The sequence below is a fragment of the Stigmatopora nigra genome, chromosome 7 (genome assembly GCF_051989575.1).
Source record: "Stigmatopora nigra isolate UIUO_SnigA chromosome 7, RoL_Snig_1.1, whole genome shotgun sequence".
In the NCBI taxonomy this organism is placed as follows: Eukaryota; Metazoa; Chordata; class Actinopteri; order Syngnathiformes; family Syngnathidae; genus Stigmatopora; species Stigmatopora nigra.
In genome coordinates, this window is record NC_135514.1 from 14,899,731 (window position 1) to 14,919,749 (window position 20,019).

The 20,019-nt window shown below is 37.7% G+C and overlaps 2 protein-coding genes across 4 annotated transcripts; both read left to right on the plus strand.

Moving 5' to 3' along the window:
* The first annotated feature begins 194 nt into the window (after positions 1-194).
* On the plus strand, positions 195-2,811 carry LOC144199543 (uncharacterized). The gene is made up of 4 exons (XM_077721258.1): positions 195-355; positions 437-486; positions 1,481-1,576; positions 2,098-2,811. The coding sequence occupies exons 1-4, from the start codon at positions 211-213 to the stop codon at positions 2,350-2,352; spliced, it is 546 nt and encodes a 181-aa protein (XP_077577384.1). The 5' UTR covers positions 195-210; the 3' UTR covers positions 2,353-2,811.
* A 543-nt stretch (positions 2,812-3,354) lies between these two features.
* Positions 3,355-19,301, plus strand: inpp5b (inositol polyphosphate-5-phosphatase B). Of its 3 annotated transcripts, XM_077721173.1 has the most exons (23): positions 3,355-3,628; positions 4,492-4,571; positions 4,636-4,733; positions 5,178-5,207; positions 5,295-5,405; positions 6,593-6,736; positions 10,459-10,540; positions 10,633-10,803; positions 12,337-12,438; positions 12,528-12,642; positions 13,715-13,831; positions 13,902-14,089; positions 15,232-15,343; positions 15,414-15,523; positions 15,604-15,739; positions 16,008-16,118; positions 16,558-16,723; positions 16,792-17,027; positions 17,587-17,694; positions 17,787-17,871; positions 18,553-18,680; positions 18,755-18,866; positions 18,959-19,301. In XM_077721173.1, exons 1-23 carry the CDS (start codon positions 3,572-3,574, stop codon positions 19,066-19,068), a joined length of 2,709 nt encoding a protein of 902 aa, XP_077577299.1. In that variant the 5' UTR covers positions 3,355-3,571; the 3' UTR covers positions 19,069-19,301. The 3 variants fall into 3 exon arrangements, with proteins under 3 accessions (XP_077577299.1, XP_077577300.1, XP_077577301.1); XM_077721174.1 differs by lacking the exons at positions 3,355-3,628; positions 4,492-4,571; positions 4,636-4,733; positions 5,178-5,207; positions 5,295-5,405 and adding an exon at positions 6,312-6,519; XM_077721175.1 differs by lacking the exons at positions 3,355-3,628; positions 4,492-4,571; positions 4,636-4,733; ... (1 more) ...; positions 5,295-5,405; positions 6,593-6,736 and adding an exon at positions 7,861-7,973.
* Positions 19,302-20,019: the final 718 nt, after the last annotated feature.

Below are 20,019 nucleotides of genomic sequence, written 5' to 3' on the forward strand. Positions count from 1 at the left end.
CAGTCATTTTTAAACAAATTTAACGATTTAGCTACTTTATCTTTACAATAACAAGGTTACAAATCTGTCTGATTTTATTAAGCGCTAATAGCTAGCTAATTATACCCAGAAACTGCACATCAAGTCTAATTTGTGCGCATATAAGCCGTACTCTCATCTAAACAAAATATATGATACTCTCCATTCCATCAGCTGTTGAAGAGAGACGCTATGTACTACATGGCTAACTGCAGCGCCACCTGCAGTAGCGCATGTGCCGATGACGCCGATACCAACTGCGCCGTCGCGTGCTGCAATAGCACAAATTGCCTCGATTCTGCTTTTGCGTCCCTGATGATGATGATGACATCTACAGGTACGTACATTTTATAGTTCAGATAAAAACACTTTCTATGGACTGATTGTTGTTTTATGATGTCATTGTGGTCATCCGCAGTTGCCCCGACGACCCCGGCGCCCGTCACCGTGCCACAGACAATGGCGAGCGTAAGGACAAAAGACAATCAAGTAGCTTTAGAACTGCCAGCCTGTCATTAATGGAAACTGAGAATGACATCATGAATAACAACATATCTAGCATGCATATATGTTTTGGGCATGTGGGATTAAATCTCATTATATGTGTATAATGTACAATAATAGTATTTGGTTAAAAAGTCAATATGCTAACTATACACAGTAAGGATCCACCTAGGATCGAACCCTCGACCACAGAGCTGCAAGACGGACAGGCTAATCACTCAAACACCAGGCCGCAGATAGTATACTGTTATCTTGACATAAATTGGCCTATATTTGATAATTTTATATTATAATTTTCCCCGTATTGCTCAGAACTAGAACTAGAACATCTTTTATTCCACAGTCACAGTTGAGTTTGATTTATTTCAGAATAAACATATTTATATTATATATTATTTTATATTATATTATAGACTAGACTACCCTAGACTACTCTAGACTACTCTAGACTACTCTAGACTACTCTAGACTACTCTAGACTACTCTAGACTACTCTAGACTACTCTAGACTACTCTAAACTACTCTTGACTACTCTAGACTACTCTAGACTACTCTAGACTACTCTAGACTACTCTAGACTACTCTAGACTACTCTAGACTACTCTAGACTACCCTAGACTACTCTAGACTACTCTAGACTACTCTAGACTACTCTAGACTACTCTAGACTACTCTAGACTACTCTAGACTACTCTAGACTACTCTAGACTACTCTAGGCTACTCTAGGCTACTCTAGACTACCCTAGACTACTCTAGACTACTCTAGACTACTCAAGACTACTCTAGACTACCCTAGACTACTCTAGACTACTCAAGACTACTCTAGACTACTCTAGACTACCGTAGACTACTCTAGACTACTCCAGACTACTCTAGACTACTCTAGACTACTCTAGACTACTCTAGACTACTCTAGACTACTAGGATATCTGACATTTCTAACATTTTTCTCCCAGGGCAACAAATGTCACCAAGGGACGTGCACCGGCGCCACCTGCTACACCAGCTTCAGCGTACGGCAGACGTGCTCCTCGATGCAGTACCACTGTCAGGTGCCTAACGTGTCCCTAGCGCACATGTGTCAAATTGGCGGCCCGAGGGCCAAATCTGGCCCGCCGCTTCATTTTTTGTGGCCCGGGAAAGTCAATCATGAGTGCCGATTTTCTGTTTTAAGATAAAATTAAAATGAAGAGTATAGATTGTATATAATATTTCCTGATTTTCCCCCTTTTAAATCAATAATTGTCATTTTTTAATCATTTTTTCAGTTTTTAGTTCAAAACTCATTTTGTAAAATCTTAAAATCTATTTTAAAAAAGCTAATATAAACATTTTTAGATCTATAAAAAACAGAATATTTAGGGCTTTTAATCCAGTTATTTTAATCCATTTATTTAAAAAAAATCTAAATATTATATCTAAAATGGCCCGGCCCACATGAAATTGAGTTAAAACGAGCCACAGTAGATCCAAAATATGATAAGAAGCCAAGAGCCACATGCGGCTCGTAAACCACATGAAGCCCGAGAGCCGCGTATTTGGCGACTGAGTAACATGGGCTTTCTTTCCTCAGTTGCTAAAGGAAACGGTGAACGCCGATACCCGCTGGACGGCCGGCTGTGCCGCCAATTGCTCGCAGGAGACGCCTTGCAGGGCCGCTACGACACCTCCCTGCCACTTGGAGTGCTGCAACGCCGGAACCATGTCCTGCCTGTGGCTCAACGGGACCCTCAATCACATGTCTGTGGGCGTCGCCGGACCGACGGCGTCCCCGCTATGTTTAGTGCTAGCTCTAGTTGCGCTATATTTTCGGTTTGACTTCGTTTGACGGAGCGATACATTCAAATATGTGATATTTCTAGCGAAAAAAAATGGTCAAAAACTTTCAAATTGTTACAAATCTTTTATTATTCCAGGCAAAATTGATCAATGTGTATATAATATTGCACTATTGTCTTATTACCAGCAGCGTATGAATTGTTCCAATAGCTATACCGTAAAAGTTTTTTCAAAAAATATTGAAGATTAATATGCACTTTATCTGACAGCAAAATGGCGCCTTTAAAGGTGTGGAAGGCATTTAGTCACTTTTTTGGGGTCTTGTTTCATATTTACGTGTCAATGTTTTCTGTTGGGTGGAGATTTTCAGAATAAGATATTTAAAGTGGCATCTGTTTGAGGTAAAAAGTTCAATGTTGCAATAAATCTTATTGAATGTGGGTCATTCCAAGCTTTAAATGTTCATATTTTATTCAAATAAACTTGAAAAATGCAATTTATGGAGAAATTGATTGAAGGGTGATTTTGTTTATGGTCCTTAAACGCCTCGGGGTCACTTGGGGTCAATTTAAAATCGCTTCCTGTTAATTTGAATCATTATGAGGTCACTTCCTGTTGATTTCTAGACATTATGAGGTCTTTCCCAAAAAGATGTCAAATAAATAAAATAAAAAAAATAAAAAATAAAAGGTAAATTCTAAAACAGAATGTCTTCACAGTTTTCATTCATTTGAATAGTTTTAATAAAAAATACAAATAAAAAATGCATACAGCAGTTTTTATCATTAATCTTCACTTTCTGTAATATTTGAAATGTACGTATTCTAATTAGGTAAAAATGCTAACTACTTACGTGCTAACACAAATACCAACAATAGTATTAAACTCATCAAGATGGAGTGTGTTGCGTTCAGGTCCAACTACAAAAAGAAGGACAAATCGTGCTCAACGAGGCTTTTCAGTGTTGCATTCACAAAAATAGGACAAATAAAAACGCAAATGGGATGACCCGTTAATATAGATGACGTCACACGCGTGTGCCTGTGTGTGTATGTGTGTGTGGTGTTTTTGACAGCCCGGTTGTGACGTCTTTTCGGGGTTGCAAGAATCAGTGCGTGGCAGTCGTGCGAATTCCTGGAGGAAAACTCGCTTTGGAAACAAGAAGAAAAGTGAAAAGTCGCCTTCCGTACGCCGTTTTGTCGCACATTCATGACGACCACCCACGCGTGGACTTGTTGCAAGTGGAGTCAAGACCCAGTACGACTGTTATGGATCAGTCGATAGCCGTTCAAGACACTCTTCAAGCGGACGAAAACTGCGTCATAGTATCCTTTCTTTTGGTTTATTATCTTCTTTTTTGTCAAGGTTTTGGTTTCAGTGGAGCAGATCGATTGGGAATGTTTACAACGAGACTTTCTCGTTTTCAAGACACGTTTGCATTTTTAGGCGGCGACGAAATTGGAAGCCAAGTTTGGTAGTTCGCAGTTGAGCCACTCAGTGGCGCTGTTGCTTGCCTGAATGTTTCAAGGTTTGATGTCGAATGAATTTTTATGTCGTTTTTTAAAAAGTAAAATAAGTAAATAAAACAGTCATAATTTTAAGGGGGTATACAAGTCAATTTACAATTATAAAATTAAATTGATAACAATGCTATATCTCTATAGAATTATTTAAATTAATAAAAAATGATAATAATATGAATAATTAACAATAATAGTAATTAATAATCGTAATAATTAACCATAGTCATAATTAATAATAGTAATAATTAATCATTACGATAATTAAGAATAGTAATAAATCATCATCGTGATAATTAATAATATTAATAATAATAATTACAAGAAAAGTCTGTTAATGTGAAATCCTGTTTTAATATTTAGTAGAACCACATAAATAAATACATTTTAGATTTTAGACGGACACTGCCTGATGGCTGTTGTTAACTGGGGTATGCTCCAGCACCCCCGCAAACCTTGTGAGGATAAGCGGCTAGGAAAACGAACAAATGAATTTTAGAGATCACAAATAATTAACTTGACAATTATAATCCCTGAAATGAAACCTATGTATCTCCCTATTTAATATTGTCCATTTTTTTTGCAATATCGCTTGAAATCAGACCAATTTCATTTGTATTTATGGCTCATTTTTTGCTCTCATTTTCCTGAACTGAGTCGTCAAACATGCCGTGCAATGTGACGTCCTCCTGGATTCCAAAACCGAAAGCCGACTCCTGGGATTGGTGCAATCGGCCAAAGAGCATGCGTGAGTATTCACACCGCGCCATCCTTTGGCTTTCCCATTGGACCTTTATTTACTTTTTATTCAGAATTTTCATTTACACCCATCGGAGGATGGCCATAACCGCGGACGACGTGTCCTTAGAAGACATCGTCCCCATTGACCTTGACTTTGCTGTTGTTGAAAGTAAGCGCATTTGCTATACCTTGACATACGAGTGTCCAACAAACAAGAATTTTTTTGAGATACGAGTAAAATCCCGAACAAATTTTAGCCTAACGTAAGATTAAAACTTATTTTTTTAAGTGTCTGTACGTATAGTAATAATCAAAAATAATTTTATTTAAATTTAAAGTTTAATTTTTAATATTTAATTTCATAACGTCATAAAACAAACTCACAAAATGAATTAGTTCCAGAAAAAAAATTTGGAACTTGGAAATTTCGTAAGTAGAGGTGTACTTTATATATAAATTAATTCATATTTGGTTCATTCCTATGGTAAACATTGATTTGATATACGAGCTCGGCCACATAACAAATTAAGCTCATATCTCAAGGTATTATACTGTACAGTAATAGTGATTTAATGGCGATATTAAGTGAAAAATCCATTTTTTTATGTTCTAGTTTCCTCCCCAGAGGAGCTGGTGCTTGTTGGTGAGTTTTTTTGGTTGTAAATTGTAGCATAATATTGTTGTATGACTATATAAAATATTACACTTTTAAAAATTAATGTCTTTAAAGGTGCAGACACCCGAGTGCGAGTGAGCTATGACCAAGAGAGTCTCGAACTGACGTTGCCTTTCGGCTCCCACTCACGACTCTTTCTCGGTGAGGTCATCAGAGCCTGGAGCGGTATGTTTTTCCTCCTACATCCCAAAAACATGCATGCTAAGCTAACGGTATGCTAAATGGTCCCTAGCTATAAGCCATTTCTTGTTTTTCTCCCCTGTGCTCTGCGATTGGGTGGCCAACAATTCAGGGTGTCTTTCCACATCCAAAAAAACATCCATGCTAAGCTAGCTGGCTAACAGTCTACGAAATAGACCTAAAAAGTGAATTGGCTGTTTGTTTTCTGGTGCCCTGCAATTGGATAGCCGCCAATTTAGGGTGTAGTTAGCCAGGATAGGCTCCAGCACCCCCCGTGAGCCTCGTGAGGATACGTCACAGGTGTCAAAATGGCGCTTTGAGAATAAGTGGTCCAGAAAATGAATGAAAATATAGTCGTACCTTGAATAATCGAAAAATCGCATAGTACGGTTAGTCCTAAAAAATGAATAAATAAATACAAAATATTTGTTGATTTTTTTTACGTAGTGAACCTGGGTTTTCACCTTTTTATGAAATTTTAAAAAATGATAAAAAATAATTAATAACAGAAAAAAATCAAAATAGTGAATAAGTGAAGTCCAGATAATTGAGGGATTACTGTAATTTATGGTTAAGGTATATTTTTAATAGAAGTATTGCGAAAACAAATATATTTATTGTTTTGGAAAAATAAAACTTGTTTTTCCAGGCCAACTTCTGTCTCTTTAAATGGACAACTTGAGGAAATACTATTATGTATTTCTTGTCTTAGTTCCGGTCTGGTATTTTACCCGACTCATTCCAAAGCGGAAAAATGGGCGTGACCTATTCAGAAAAAAAATCCAAAAGAGGCGGAGCTTAAAATCTCTTTTAGCTTTCTCTCTTTCCGGGACGTGTCTCCTGTCCTCGAAGACAACCGAATATTTGGATTCCACAAAAAATCCTCTCTACATTATGGGATACGTCATGAAGTTACCCGGAACGCCTCGTTTTTTGCGCTATTTACCCGTAGAATCCTCTCAAGGACATCCACGTGGATGAGGACATTTTTTTTGGGGTAACACTTGAAGGGGATCATTTCCCAGACTCCTAAAAATGGAGGGTGTACGCAAGATCAATCCCATTATCGGTAAAAGCAAATTCAGGAAAAACCCTGAAGGTGAGCCACTTTCTCAGCATTTTTTTGAGATATTGTATGTATTTTTATGGGTTTTTTTACTGTGTTTTTATAGATGTTTGCAAATTTCCCACGCAAGAAGCCAAGTTTGAGTGGATCGGCAAATACAAATCCGCCACTAAAGGACAGGGACTCGTCAAACAAGCCTTGGCACCCCTCGGCGCAACGTTGAATAAACTCAACAAGCAACAAAAAACAGGTTTGTTCCAGTTTCTATCTCTAATTTAATCAGGGTATTTAACCCGAACACACCACGCCATGTGTTTGTGTTCATTTTCCAAGGCGGGGAAATTTGCATATTCAGGATGTTTAAGAAACTCAAGGAATTGGGGGCGGGGCAAAAAACGTTCTCGGATTATACGTTGTTTTGGTGGATTAAATGGGATACATTTCGGTATTAAACGGACCCTAGTGAGGATAATTTGGTTGAAAAAATGGCTGAACAGGTTTCCAAAGTCAGCTGGGATAGGCTCCAGCACCCCCCGCGACCCTCGTCAGGATAATTTGGTTCAGAAAATGGATGAGCAGGTTTCCAAAGTCAGCTGGGATATGCTCCAGCACCCCCGAGACGCTAGTGAGGATAAATTGGTTCAGAAAATGGATGAACAGGTTTCCAAAGTCAGCTAGGATAGGCTCCAGCACCCCCTACGACCCTAGTGATGGTAAATTGATTTAGAAAATGGATGAACAGGTTTCCAAAGTGTGCTGGGATAGGCTCCAGCACCCCTTGCGACCCTAGTGAGGATAAATTGGTTCAAAAAATTGGTGAATGAGGTTCAGAAAATTGATGAACAGGTTTCCAAAGTCAGCTGGGATAGGCTCCAGCACCCTCCGCGACCCTAGTGAGGATAAATTGGTTCAGATAATGGATGAATGAATGAAATATATTGCATACTAGATTAATGGACTAAATATGAATTGTTTACGGCTATTTTGGTCCAAAAAGTTTCCGACCCCTGTTTTAGAGAACGCATTTTGGTCCTCCAACCACACTTTGAAAACCCCTGGCCTTAACATGGAACGAAAATAGTCATTTAGTTTTAGATATAACATATTTTGGGTTCGTGATAAGGATGAGAGTCTGAAAATTTACAAAATACACGCATTTATTTATATTTTTGAATTCTGGGTATTGTTTTGAAGGAATTACATTGAAAAATATGAATTTTTTTATGGCTATTTTGGTTTAAAATGATAAAACATCATGTTTTGGGTTCGTGAAAAGTGAAATGAGTTATAAAAGTCCCCCAAAAATAATTGTTTTTATGAATGGATACACAAAATATTTAGTGTTTACGTTCGTATCTCAGATTGTCACGAATTGAAACTCCTCCCACAATAACCGATTCGGTCCTTTCGGTCCTTCGGACTCGCCTTTTCCTCCAAAGAAGGCGAGGGAACCGGGCGGAACATATCAATGGTCATGAGAGATTCTGGTATGACAAATATATAGCTTTTATATTCATTTTTAATATGCATTATCCGTGAATTTCCCCATCAACTTCTCTCTTGATTCGGTCGATGTTAGCCGGAGTTAGCGGCCTAGCTTCGGCTAACTCCCCTTCGACGAATTAAACCAATCTCGGAGAGCAAAACCACTCCAAAACTATGTTTATTCCGTTAAATATCTCATTTTTGACCATTAAACTCGACCCTAGGGACGTATTTTGTTATTTACTCCGTCGCTTGAGCGGTTGGTGATGCTAGCGTTAGTGTTGTTGTGGTTACAGTGTTGTAATAACGGAAATAATTCATGTTTTAAACCTTTCGTCTTTTTAATAAAAGGCGCTTTTGTCGTTTTAGACATTAAAACATTGAATTTCATAAATTAGCTGGCTATTAAATACTTCCTCGTGTTTTCTGAGGCGCTTATATTATGAAGCGGATTAGGGCAAATGCGGATTTATGGTTTAAAGTTAGTAGTACTATAGCTGTATTTTTGTGTATTAATACTATGAATGGGTCATTTGTTTGAGGTTAGAGTGTTTAAAGATGAGTATTTTATCTAAAGGTGCAGATAAAAATGGCTGCGTCTTAAACCAGAGCGTCTTAAACAGGGGTGTCCAAACTTTTTGCAAAGAGGGCCAGATTTGGTAAGGTGAAAATGTGTGCGGGCCGACTTTTAGCCTGACATTCTTTGAACCATTAACATTAAATGCAAATTAACTTTTTGGGATTTTTTTTAATTACAAATGGCATACTTTTACTTTTACATTTTTTTTTACATTTAGGTTTTTACCGAAATCACAAACCACAAAAAATTAAGAAAACTATCAAGGATATCTAAGTTCATGTGAAACATCACATATTATTCACTATTATATGCTCACTGTAGGAACAGTGCTGAAAACAAAACAATGATCACTGCATATTCAAACTGTGATTTTGACCATCACAAAAAAAATAATGAACTGAGATTTAAGAATTTATTCAACTCAGAGGACTTAACAAATATCTTGCCTGCACTAATGTGAAGGGTGATACTGGGATCTTGACTGCAGTATGTAGTCCAGGTCTTCATCGCACGCTAACAAGAAAAAGTCAAACTCAGTTCCTTTTGCCTCTAACTGTCTCTTAATATCTAATGAAACGTCTTCAATTCTCCGTGCCACAGTTTTACGAGCCAGGCAAATATTGGCAAACTCTTGCTTCTTCGCGGGACAAATTTTCTCAACCATTTTCATTACACAGTCTTTAATAAATTCACCGTCACTGAAAGGTTTGCAGTGCTTTGCAATTAGCGTTGCCACTTCGTAGCTTGCCTTTGTGGCATTTTCATTTGACTCACGGGCTCTTGTGAAAAAGCTTTGCTGTGCCGTTAAAACAGCTTCCAGTTGCTTCACTTTTTCACCGCGTTCGTTCCCAGTTAGCTTGTCGTAGCTAGCATGTTTCGTCTGGTAGTGCCTCTTAATGTTGAATTCCTTGAAAACAGCCACAGTCTCTTGGCAAATTAGGCAGACACAGTTGTTTCGTATTTCAGTGAAAAAATACTCAAATTTCCACTTCTCCTGGATGCGGCGGCCCTCCCGGTCAACTTTCCTTTTTTTGTTTACATGTTAGAAATGGGCTGGGCTGAAACAATGACGCAAGGGTCACGGCGGCCAGAGTGCGGCCACAGGGCTACTGCCATCTTCTGGTGAAGTGAAAAATAGCTTTTTGTACACATTTATTTTATACTGTGGTCAACAGTGCTGGCGGGCCGTGTATTATTGATTTCATGATAGAGGCCGTGGGCCGGTCAAAATTTGTCCTCGGGCCTTATTTGGCCCGCGGGCCGGACTTTGGACATGCCTGGTCTTAAAGTTTGTGTACTTAAGAATAAGTCCAAAGTACAAAATCAAAGTATATTTATTTTGGTAGTGGCTATTTAGCTGGTAACCGTTCAAATAGCTTATATGGCCCCATATAATTGAAATTTGACAATAATTGCAATATTTTTTTACAAATACTAACAATATTTGGCAGTTATTATTTATTTTAGAAGTGTTAAACTTCCCACCAAATGTTATAAAGATTATAAACATTTTTTCCTGTTAGCATTCAACTGGTAGATTTTAACATTAGGTTAATAGGGATTTAATTACTATTATTTAACATTGACTGAATAGGGGATTTTTTTAAAGCATTCAAACAATCTTATTGAAATTTGATGTGTTTTAACATTAGGTGAATCCTCATGGGGGGTATATTAAATGGGGGTTTATTACATGATTTAATATACCCCCCATTTACTATACCACCCTCCATTTAATATACCCCTCCCCCATTTAATATACCCCTCCCCCATTTAATATACCCCCCATTTAATATACCACTACTTGCAATGCATTTTCCACTGTTTTATTTTATTCAGTCAATATTTCACTTGGTATTAAATTTTGTATTTTATTTTTATTTGATATATATATTTTTTGCCAACAGAGAAATTGACAGACAAGACAAAGAAAAGCTTGGAACATCGAAAAGACTCCAACAACACCAAGCAAAATATAAGCACAGAAAGGTAAAAATCACTTAACACATGTAAAATAATCCACATTTTACACACAAATGCAAAGGAATTCTAATTTTTTTTTTTTGTCTCCGGCACCCCAGTCAGATCACCTCCGGACGGGGCGATAGGGATGAACTGGTTCGCTGTTCCAGCCACACGCCGTCCAACAAGTCCCACATTTTAACCATGCCGCAGTTTGGACTGCGAGACAACCTCATCAAGTGCGAGCTGTTGAAGAATGAGGACCTGTACATTTACCGAGAACATTTCAGGTAAGATGATGACATCCTTCAGTCAACCCACTCCACCACATTTGACATCATTAGCATTAGCATAGAGCCAAGCCTGAACTGTTAGTTTCGTCTTGTGTATAAAGGCGAGTTTTCTATGGTGAGTTTGAACTTGTTTTAACGAGTTCTTTGGAATATTAAAATGCAGCCGGCGCCTCGGGATGTTTTTCCTGTCCAAAATAGTTTAGTTGATACTTTGAAGTTTTTGAAGTACGTTTTCTAGGCTTTATTGGCAATATGCTCTCTTTATTATTTACTAAGCTCTTTATTTTTGTCATTAAAATTGATTTTTATATTATTTTTAAGTATAAGTCAACATAATAAATAAGTAGTTTTCAGCATAATAAATAAGTAGTAGTCAAAAATAAGTAGTAGTCAAAAATAAGTAGTAGTCAAAAATAAGTAGTAGTCAAAAATAAGTAGTAGTCAAAAATAAGTAGTAGTCAAAAATAAGTAGTAGTCAACAAATAAGTAGTAGTCAACAAATAAGTAGTAGTCCAAAATAAGTATTAGTCCAAAATAAGTATTAGTCCAAAATAAGTATTAGTCCAAAATAAGTATTAGTCAAAAATAAGTATTAGTCAAAAATAAGTAGTAGTCAAAAATAAGTAGTAGTCCAAAATAAGTATTAGTCAAAAATAAGTATTAGTCAAAAATAAGTATTAGTCAAAAATAAGTAGTAGTCAAAAATAAGTAGTAGTCAAAAATAAGTAGTAGTCAAAAATAAGTAGTAGTCAACTAAAAATAGTAGCCAACATAAGTAGTAGTAGTCAAAATAAGTAGTAGTCAATTAAAAATAGTAGTCAACATAAGTAGTAGTAGTCAAAATAAGTAGTAGTCAATTAAAAATAGTAGTCAACATAAGTAGTAGTAGTCAACATAAGTAGTAGTAGTCAAAATAAGTAGTAGTAGTCAACATTAGTCAACACAATAAATAGGTAGTTGTCAACTAAAAATAATAGTAAACAAAAGTATTAGTCAACATTAGTAGTAGTAGTAAACATTAGTAGTAGTTGTCAACAATAAGTAGTCACCACAATAAATAAGCAGTAGTCAACTAAAAATAGTAGTAAACATAAGTATTAGTCAACATAAGTGGTAGTAGTCAACATAAGTGGTTGTAGTCAACATAAGTGGTTATAGTCAACATTAGTTGCTGTAGTAAACATAAGTAGTAGTAGTCAACACAATAAATAAGTAGTAGTCAACAATAAGTAGTCAAAATAATAACTACAAGCCAACAATAGGTAGTAGTCAAAATGGATAAGTAGTCAATGTAAATAAACCCTGTGGGTTAGCTTTTCTATTGGGTGGTGCCTTTGTGGTGAAATTTATAGTATATTGTGTTCAAAAGCAAGAAATAAGTTCTTGTGGGTAAAATGAAACGATATCGTATGCTTTCTTCTGCTTTTCCGGTTCAAAATCTTTAACTATCAGACCCACTCGCCCAATATAATGTCTTAAAACATAAAAATGAAACATTCTAAAACATATATTCTCCCTCTTGTCATGCAGTTTTTTCCTTGGCACTTATAATGTGAACGGACAAACCCCCAAAGAGAGTCTCCGTCCATGGCTGAGCTGCACGCAAGACCCTCCTGACATGTACTGCGTGGGGTCAGTAACAGACGCCATGACACTTTCTCAGCGTTTGTTTTTTGTTTATGCAAAGAATTGTGCTCAATTGTCCATTTTTTGCTGGCTAGTTTTCAGGAGTTGGACCTGAGCAAAGAGGCTTTCTTCTTCAACGACACTCCCAAAGAGATGGAGTGGACCAAAGCCGTGTCTGACGCCTTGCATCCTGACGCCAAGTATGCTTTAGTAAGAAATTGGACCTTTTTTATTTTTGAAACGTTATTATCTCTGACTTGTATGTCCTTCCTCTTTTTCTGAAACTGTGGGCTCTTGTTTTGTGGTTTCCCCTTACAAATGCCTGTCACTTATGCAAAGTTTTCTTGTCAAAACTAGCTAAGTAAAACTGACCAGTGAAAAATGTATATATATATTTTTTATGTCCTTGATGGGGAACTGCAGTGTTGCCTCGTTTTTTTGCTGTTTTTTTTATCTTTTGCAGTTTTTGTGATAAAACAGCAAAAAATGGGGGAATACTGGGAAAATATTTTAGTAGTATTCTCACATTTTTTGTTGTGTACTGCAAAAAAACGTGAAAAATGGAAAACTGGGGAATATTGTCAAAAGTATTTCTGCACTGTTTCTTGTTTTTCACAATTTTTGATTTTTGTGTTTTTTGCGGCTCTATAGTGAAAAACGGTGGAATACTGGGAAAAAGATTTCTGTAGTTTTCCACAATATTTCGCCGTGTACTGCAAAAACACAAAAAAACATAAAAAATGGAATACAGTCAAAAATATTTCCGCATTATTCCCCGTTTTTTTGCTGTTTTTCATTTTTTGCTGTTCAACAGAAATTATTTTTCACAGTATTCCCCGTTTTTCATTTTTCACATTTTTTTGCAGCACAGCAAAAAATCCTGGAATACTGCAGAAATATTTTTCACAGTATTCCTCCGTTTTTAGCCAAGAACAACTGAAAATGCAAAATAAAAACGGAAAAATGAAAAACTGTGAAAAATGGGGGAATGCTGTACAACAGACGAGTTACTGAATTTCAGGTTATCTCCTACATCCCAAAAAATGCATGCTAGGCTAGCTAGCTAACAGTCTAAATTTTTGCACACTGTAAAAATCAAGAAAGAATGTTTAAAAAAATACATTTAAAACACTAGCAGCTCTGTATAACTGGCATCCCAAAATCGGCGTCATTTTTCAGTTTCAACGCTATTTTCTCCAACGTCAACCATTTTCAGAAATCCGCCATTTTTGTCCCAAAAACGTCACAAATAATTGTCATTAATTTTCCTTCCCGTCCCCAGGTCAAGTTAGTGCGGCTGGTGGGAATCATGCTCCTCTTCTATGTAAAAAAAGAGCACGCCGAGTTCATTTCAGACGTGGAGGTGGAATCAGTGGGAACCGGCATCATGGGAAGGATGGTAAGACCGCCCTTTTTTTTTCTCCCGTGGTTGGAAACGCCGTGACGGCTGACTGCGGTCCGTCCGGCAGGGAAACAAAGGCGCGGTGGGCGTCCGCTTTCGCTTCCATCACTCTGACATCTGCGTGGTCAACTGTCACCTGGCAGCGCACGTGGAAGAGTACGAGCGCCGCAATCAGGACTACCGAGATATCTGTAGTCGCCTCCAGTTCCACCAGACCGACCCCACCCAGCCGCCGTTGACCATCATGAAGCACGAGTACGAAACCGCGCCGCCGTACTTCCTAAAACAGACATGGGCAAACTACGGCCCGCGGGCCACATCCGGCCCACAAGGCCTTTTAATCCGGCCCCTCCAACGTTGTCCAAATAATGTTTTTATTTTATTTATTCATCCATTCATTCATTCACCAATTCATTCATTCACCAATTCATTCATTCACCAATTCATTCATTCACCAATTCATTCATTCACCAATTCATTCATTCACCAATTCATTCATTCACCAATTCATTCATTCACCCATTCATTCATTCACCCATTCATTCATTCACCAATTCATTCATTCACCAATTCATTCATTCACCAATTCATTCATTCACCAATTCATTCATTCACCAATTCATTCATTCACCAATTCATTCATTCACCAATTCATTCATTCACCAATTCATTCATTCACCCATTCATTCATTCACCCATTCATTCATTCACCCATTCATTCATTCACCAATTCATTCATTCACCAATTCATTCATTCACCAATTCATTCATTCACCAATTCATTCATTCACCAATTCATTCATTCACCAATTCATTCATTCACCCATTCATTCATTCACCCATTCATTCATCCACTCATTCATTCGTTCATTAATTCATCCATTCGTTCGTTCATTAATTCATCCATTCGTCCGTCCATTCATCCATCCATTCATTCACCCATTCATTCATGCATTCATTCATTCATCCATGCATCCATTCGTCCGTTCGTTCATTCATCCGTTCATCCATCCATTCATTTATTTATTTATATTTTAATCCCCAAGATGGCGCCAATACACAGAAGCCAGTGTCAGTAGCTCTGTCCACTTTTATTTGTTTTTTTTGTGTTTTACAGCCCCTCTAACTTTTTTTAAATTCCATTTTAATATTTCTTAATACATTCCTTTCTACTTTACTTTGTACTTTTTACTTTAATGATGAGTGATGAGTATGTTAATACTTCTGTCCTTTTTTCTGTTTATGTTTCATATGTACTGTTAACGGATGCACTTTTTTATATGTATCCTATCTTGTACTGACCCCGCCCATCTGTCATATTTTCAAAGTCAATATGGCCCCCGGGCCCACCCCTTGCCTAAAACGCCGACTCATCATGTTTTTTCTCTCGCTTTTAGCGTGATCTTATGGATCGGAGACCTCAACTACAGAATTAGCGAGCTGGAGGTGGAAAACGTGAAGGAGCTAATCGCCAAGAAGGACTTTGAGAGCCTACACGCTTACGATCAGGTGATGCGGTTTCCCATAAATACGATCGCCATTCCGTCAATCCGCGTTGACCAATCCCGCCCATCCACAGCTCAAAAGGCAAATCGACGAAGAAGCCGTGTTTGTGGGTTTCGTGGAGGGCGGGATCGAATTCCAGCCCACCTACAAATACGACACTGGCTCCGACACATGGGATACAAGGTAATGCTATCCGAGTCGTCATGTCGAAAGAATACAAAGTTATTAATATGTGGAGTGTATTTTTATTTACTTTTTTAAAGTGAAAAGTGCCGTGTGCCCGCCTGGTGCGACCGTATCCTTTGGCGAGGAAAACACATTGATCAGCGGCATTACCAGAGTCACATGGCGCTCAAGACTAGTGACCACAAACCTGTCAGTTCGCTCCTCAACATTGGGGTAAGTTTTGCATGGCAACGTGCTGGTAACATGACATAAACACATTTAAATGAACTGGGATTACGATGCAGATACACTCAAAAAAAAGTTTAATCTAATTTTACACTGAACTTAATTCTAATTTTGTTTTAAATTTTGATACCTGGGGTTGGCTCTATTAGCCCCGCCTCCTCCATGACTTTCAGATGCAACCTAACCAGGGTTATTTGCTTATGAATTATTCGCATATTAAATTTCATTCAAGATGATTCTATTGTGGAATTTTCAGATCAAGAGAGTCAACGCCGAGTCCTACAAGAAGACATTTGAAGAGATCGTGCGCAATTTGGACAAAATGGAAAATGAGTGCATTCCATCTGTAACCTTGTCAAAACGAGAGGTACACTTATATTTTCCTATTTTTATACGTTTTTCTTTAACAATTTCAAATTGTGTGCTCCGTCTATCAACTTTAATGCGAGATTTTTTTTTTTGTAAAACCGATCTTATTTTACCCAGTTTGGTCGCCGGACATTTGGTCGCCCGGACATTTGACAACATGACAGTTTACTGTTGAAATCAGCTCTCAAAATTATATTAATGAGAGAGAGAGTTTAATATCTAAATATCTACTGTTGAAACCACCTCTCGAAGTTCTATTAACCTGGGCCACCAAACGTCCAAGCGACCAAACGTCCAAGCGACCAAACGTCCGAGTACCGTCATCTATCACTGCCAATGTTAACCAATACATTCAGAACTTGGTGTCAATAATAACATAAGTAAGATAAGATAAATAAGATCATTCTGGTGACATCCATGCTCTGTTTTTGTCCCAGTTCCACTTTGACAACGTGAAATACATGGAGCACCAGGCCCGAACTTTGACCCTGGTCAATGACGGCCAGGTGCCGTGCCAGTTCGAGTTCATCCAGAAACCCAACGAGGCCACGTACTGCAAGCCCTGGCTCACCGCCAACCCTTACAAAGGCTTCGTGGCGCAGGGTGAGTCACTCTCTTAGCACGAACCAGGCACGCTCCAATTTCTCCTCTAAATCTCCCCTCGCCACCAGGCGCCTCCGCCGACATCGACTTGGAGGTTTTCGTCAACCGCCTGATGGCCCCCGACTTGAATGCCGGCAAGCAACAAATCGAAGACATCCTGGTGCTCCACCTGGAGCGTGGCAAGGACTACTTTATCTCGGTGAGCGGGAGCTATCTGCCCAGTTGCTTCGGCACCCCCGTTCACGTGCTGTGTCGGCTGAGGGAGCCCATCCGGGATGTGAATCGGGAGACTCTACAACAACTGGTGGGTGTTTTCACTCTGTTTTTCTTGCATAACAACCTAATATGTTGTATTTTCTCGCATATAAGCCGTACCCTTAAAATTGCCTTAAAATCTTAGAATTTTACAATTTCCCTCATATAAGCCGTACCTTTAAAATTACCTTTAAATCGTCAAATTTTACAATTTCCCTTGTATAAGCCATACCCTTAAAATTGCCTTAAAATCGTAGAATTTGAAAATTTCCCTCGTATAAGCCGTACCCTTAAAATTGCCTTTAAATCGTCAAATTTGACAATTTCCCTCGTATAAGCCATACCCTTAAAACTGCCTTTAAATCGTCCAATTTGACAATTTCCCTCGTATAAGTCGTACACTTAAAATTGCCTTAAAATCATTGAATTTTCCAATTTCCCTCGTATAAGCCGTACCCTTAAAACTGCCCTAAGATCGTTGAATTTGACACTTTCCGCCGTATAAGCCGTACCCTTAAAATTGCCTTAAAATACTTTAATTTTACAATTTCCCTCGTATAAGCCGCCCTCTGATTCACAATTTTGAATGAATTAATCTTCTTTTTCAGATCACGACGTCGGCGGACGAGAGCCCGCCAGGCACGGAAAAGCCGTTGGACATTCCAAAAGAACTCTGGATGATGGTGGACCACTTGTTTCGGAATGCAAGCAAACAGGTTCAAAAATGCAATTGTGACGTTTCAATACGTTTTTTTTCTTCCTTATCTTATGTTTTAACTAAAGAAGCTATTGTTTGATGTCTTTACAGGAAGACATATTTCAGCAACCCGGCCTCCGGAGTGAATTTGCAGAAATTCGGGATAGCCTCGACACTGGCTTGACGGATTCTCTTTGTATCCTTAAATCAAGGGTGTCAAATTCATTGTCGCGGTGGTGGTTTGCCTCGGAGGGACGTTTTTTTCCCGACTACAAAATCATCTCAAATTATTACCATTTTTTTTTCTTCTTACTATATTTTGCACCTGCCAGCAAATTCATACCAAATAGAGAAGGGTTGAAAATACATATTTGCATACACTGTGTATGTTTTTGTGTATATGTATTTATATATGTGTTATTTATGTATCTAAATCTAGAATTATTTTTTAGCTATTTTTAATATGCCTGGTCATAGATAGAAAAACAAACTATTGTATAAATACCTTATTTATAACTATTTTGTAGCCATATGTTGACCAATTACTATAAAAAAAAACATCTCACAGGCAGAAATCTTGCAAATTATCGCATAATAACAATGAAAAAATGGCTAAGTTGGTGTATTTCAGTTTTATTTATTTAATAAGAAACAGCACATATCAATGCACATAATTATATTCACATTCATGAACATATATATGTAAATATGTAAAAATGTAGCTTAGGTAACGACATACTAAACACACACATGTAGCACATGCTAAAACTTAGCATGTTAGCATAACATGCACATAACTTTTGCCTAAAACACCCAATCAGATCACTATAAACCTTTTATTTATAGAAGCTTATATCCTTGACATAATGACGTCCAGCCGGCAGCAACCACTCCGTGGCCGAAGCCTTACTTCTCTTCCTAGACGCTCTACCAGAGCCCGTAATTCCCTTCGCTTTCTACCAGCAGTGCCTTGAATGTTCCTCTGACGCCTCACAGTGTGAGAAGGTAGCTATCCTAAGCCCGTTAGTTTAATAAATCACTCCTAAAAACATAAAAACTCCCCATTTTTTTACCCCAAGGTTATTTCCACGCTACCTCAATGCCACCGAAATGTGTTCAACTATTTAGCCGCTTTTCTGCGGGAACTGTTGAAGAATTCTGCCAGTAATCGATTAGACGTTGCCGTCGTAGGTAAGGATATGTCTTTTTTTTTTTTTTTTTACAAAATGTACGCATTCTGGGTTGTTTCTATTGTCGGATTCATTTTGTATTGTTATCCACAGCCACTATTTTTGCCTCATTGATCCTGCGATCGCCAAACAAGCAAGATTTGGCGGAAAAGAGGAAAGCGCGGGAGTTTTTCCAGCACTTTTTGGTCCAAAGTTCATCTTAGAAAAAATAGAACACTCAAAAAAATGAAATAAATTGTATAATTTTGCATATTTTCTCAAAGAAATGAGCTACATTAGGAAAAAAAGCTAGTTTATAAATAGATAACCAATGAATATATGATAACGTGTATTTTCAACCCGTGCATTGAATTTATTGTCCAGCTTCTTTGTAATGTATTTAAAATGTTTCTGATTTCAAATGTAATTGTTTTATACATAAAAAAAATGTTGGAAAATGATTTTTATGTTTTTTTAACAATCAAACATGAAATGGATGAAAATTTAGAGGAAAATCACGACTATTTTTGAAGGTAAACAATGGAACTACTCTTCCTTGTATTTTTCAATGTATATTCTCAGTGCTTTGTGGCTCCACACTGCCCCTACTGTTAAGTGTTAGTACTACATCAGATTTAAACGATGTGGAGTACTGTAATGAGAACACATCTTTGTATTTCTACTTTTTTATTTGTGGCTCATGACAAAACGAATCGAGGACATTTTTAATGTAAAAAAAAAAGTAGTTTAAGCGTTTTAAAAATGAGAAAGCTGTTAAAAATAGCACAATGTCAATACAACTGGTAAATTCAGTTTGTAAATATCAATATATTGCTTTAGGGGAACGGTTGAAGAGCGGACTGCGTCTTCCTCCAATCAGAGCGTACATGGATGACATGACGACAATAACAACAACAAGCGCATGCACCAAACGCCTGCTGGATAAACTCCAGGGAAACATCAAATGGGCACGAATGGAGATAAAACCCAGCAAATCCCGCAGTATCTCCATTGTCAAAGGCAAGCTCACCAATGAGAGGTTCCATGTCAACAACGAGCCAATACCAACCATTCTGGAGAAGCCTGTCAAAAGTCTTGGCCGCTGGTACAGCGCAGAGCTCAAAGATTCGAAGCAGTTGGAGCAACTCAAGCAAGATACCATCAATGGCCTCAAG

Excerpts from the sequence above, each read along its gene's own strand:
- LOC144199543 (XM_077721258.1), top strand. The coding sequence starts at position 211 with ATGTACTACATGGCTAACTGCAGCGCCACCTGCAGTAGCGCATGTGCC. Across the intron at positions 356-436 it reads GATGATGATGACATCTACAG|TTGCCCCGACGACCCCGGCG; the intron begins GTACGTACATTT and ends GGTCATCCGCAG. Across the intron at positions 1,577-2,097 it reads CGATGCAGTACCACTGTCAG|TTGCTAAAGGAAACGGTGAA; the intron begins GTGCCTAACGTG and ends TTCTTTCCTCAG.
- inpp5b (XM_077721173.1), top strand. The coding sequence starts at position 3,572 with ATGGATCAGTCGATAGCCGTTCAAGACACTCTTCAAGCGGACGAAAAC. Across the intron at positions 4,734-5,177 it reads TGACTTTGCTGTTGTTGAAA|TTTCCTCCCCAGAGGAGCTG; the intron begins GTAAGCGCATTT and ends TTTATGTTCTAG. Across the intron at positions 14,090-15,231 it reads TTGACCATCATGAAGCACGA|CGTGATCTTATGGATCGGAG; the intron begins GTACGAAACCGC and ends TCTCGCTTTTAG.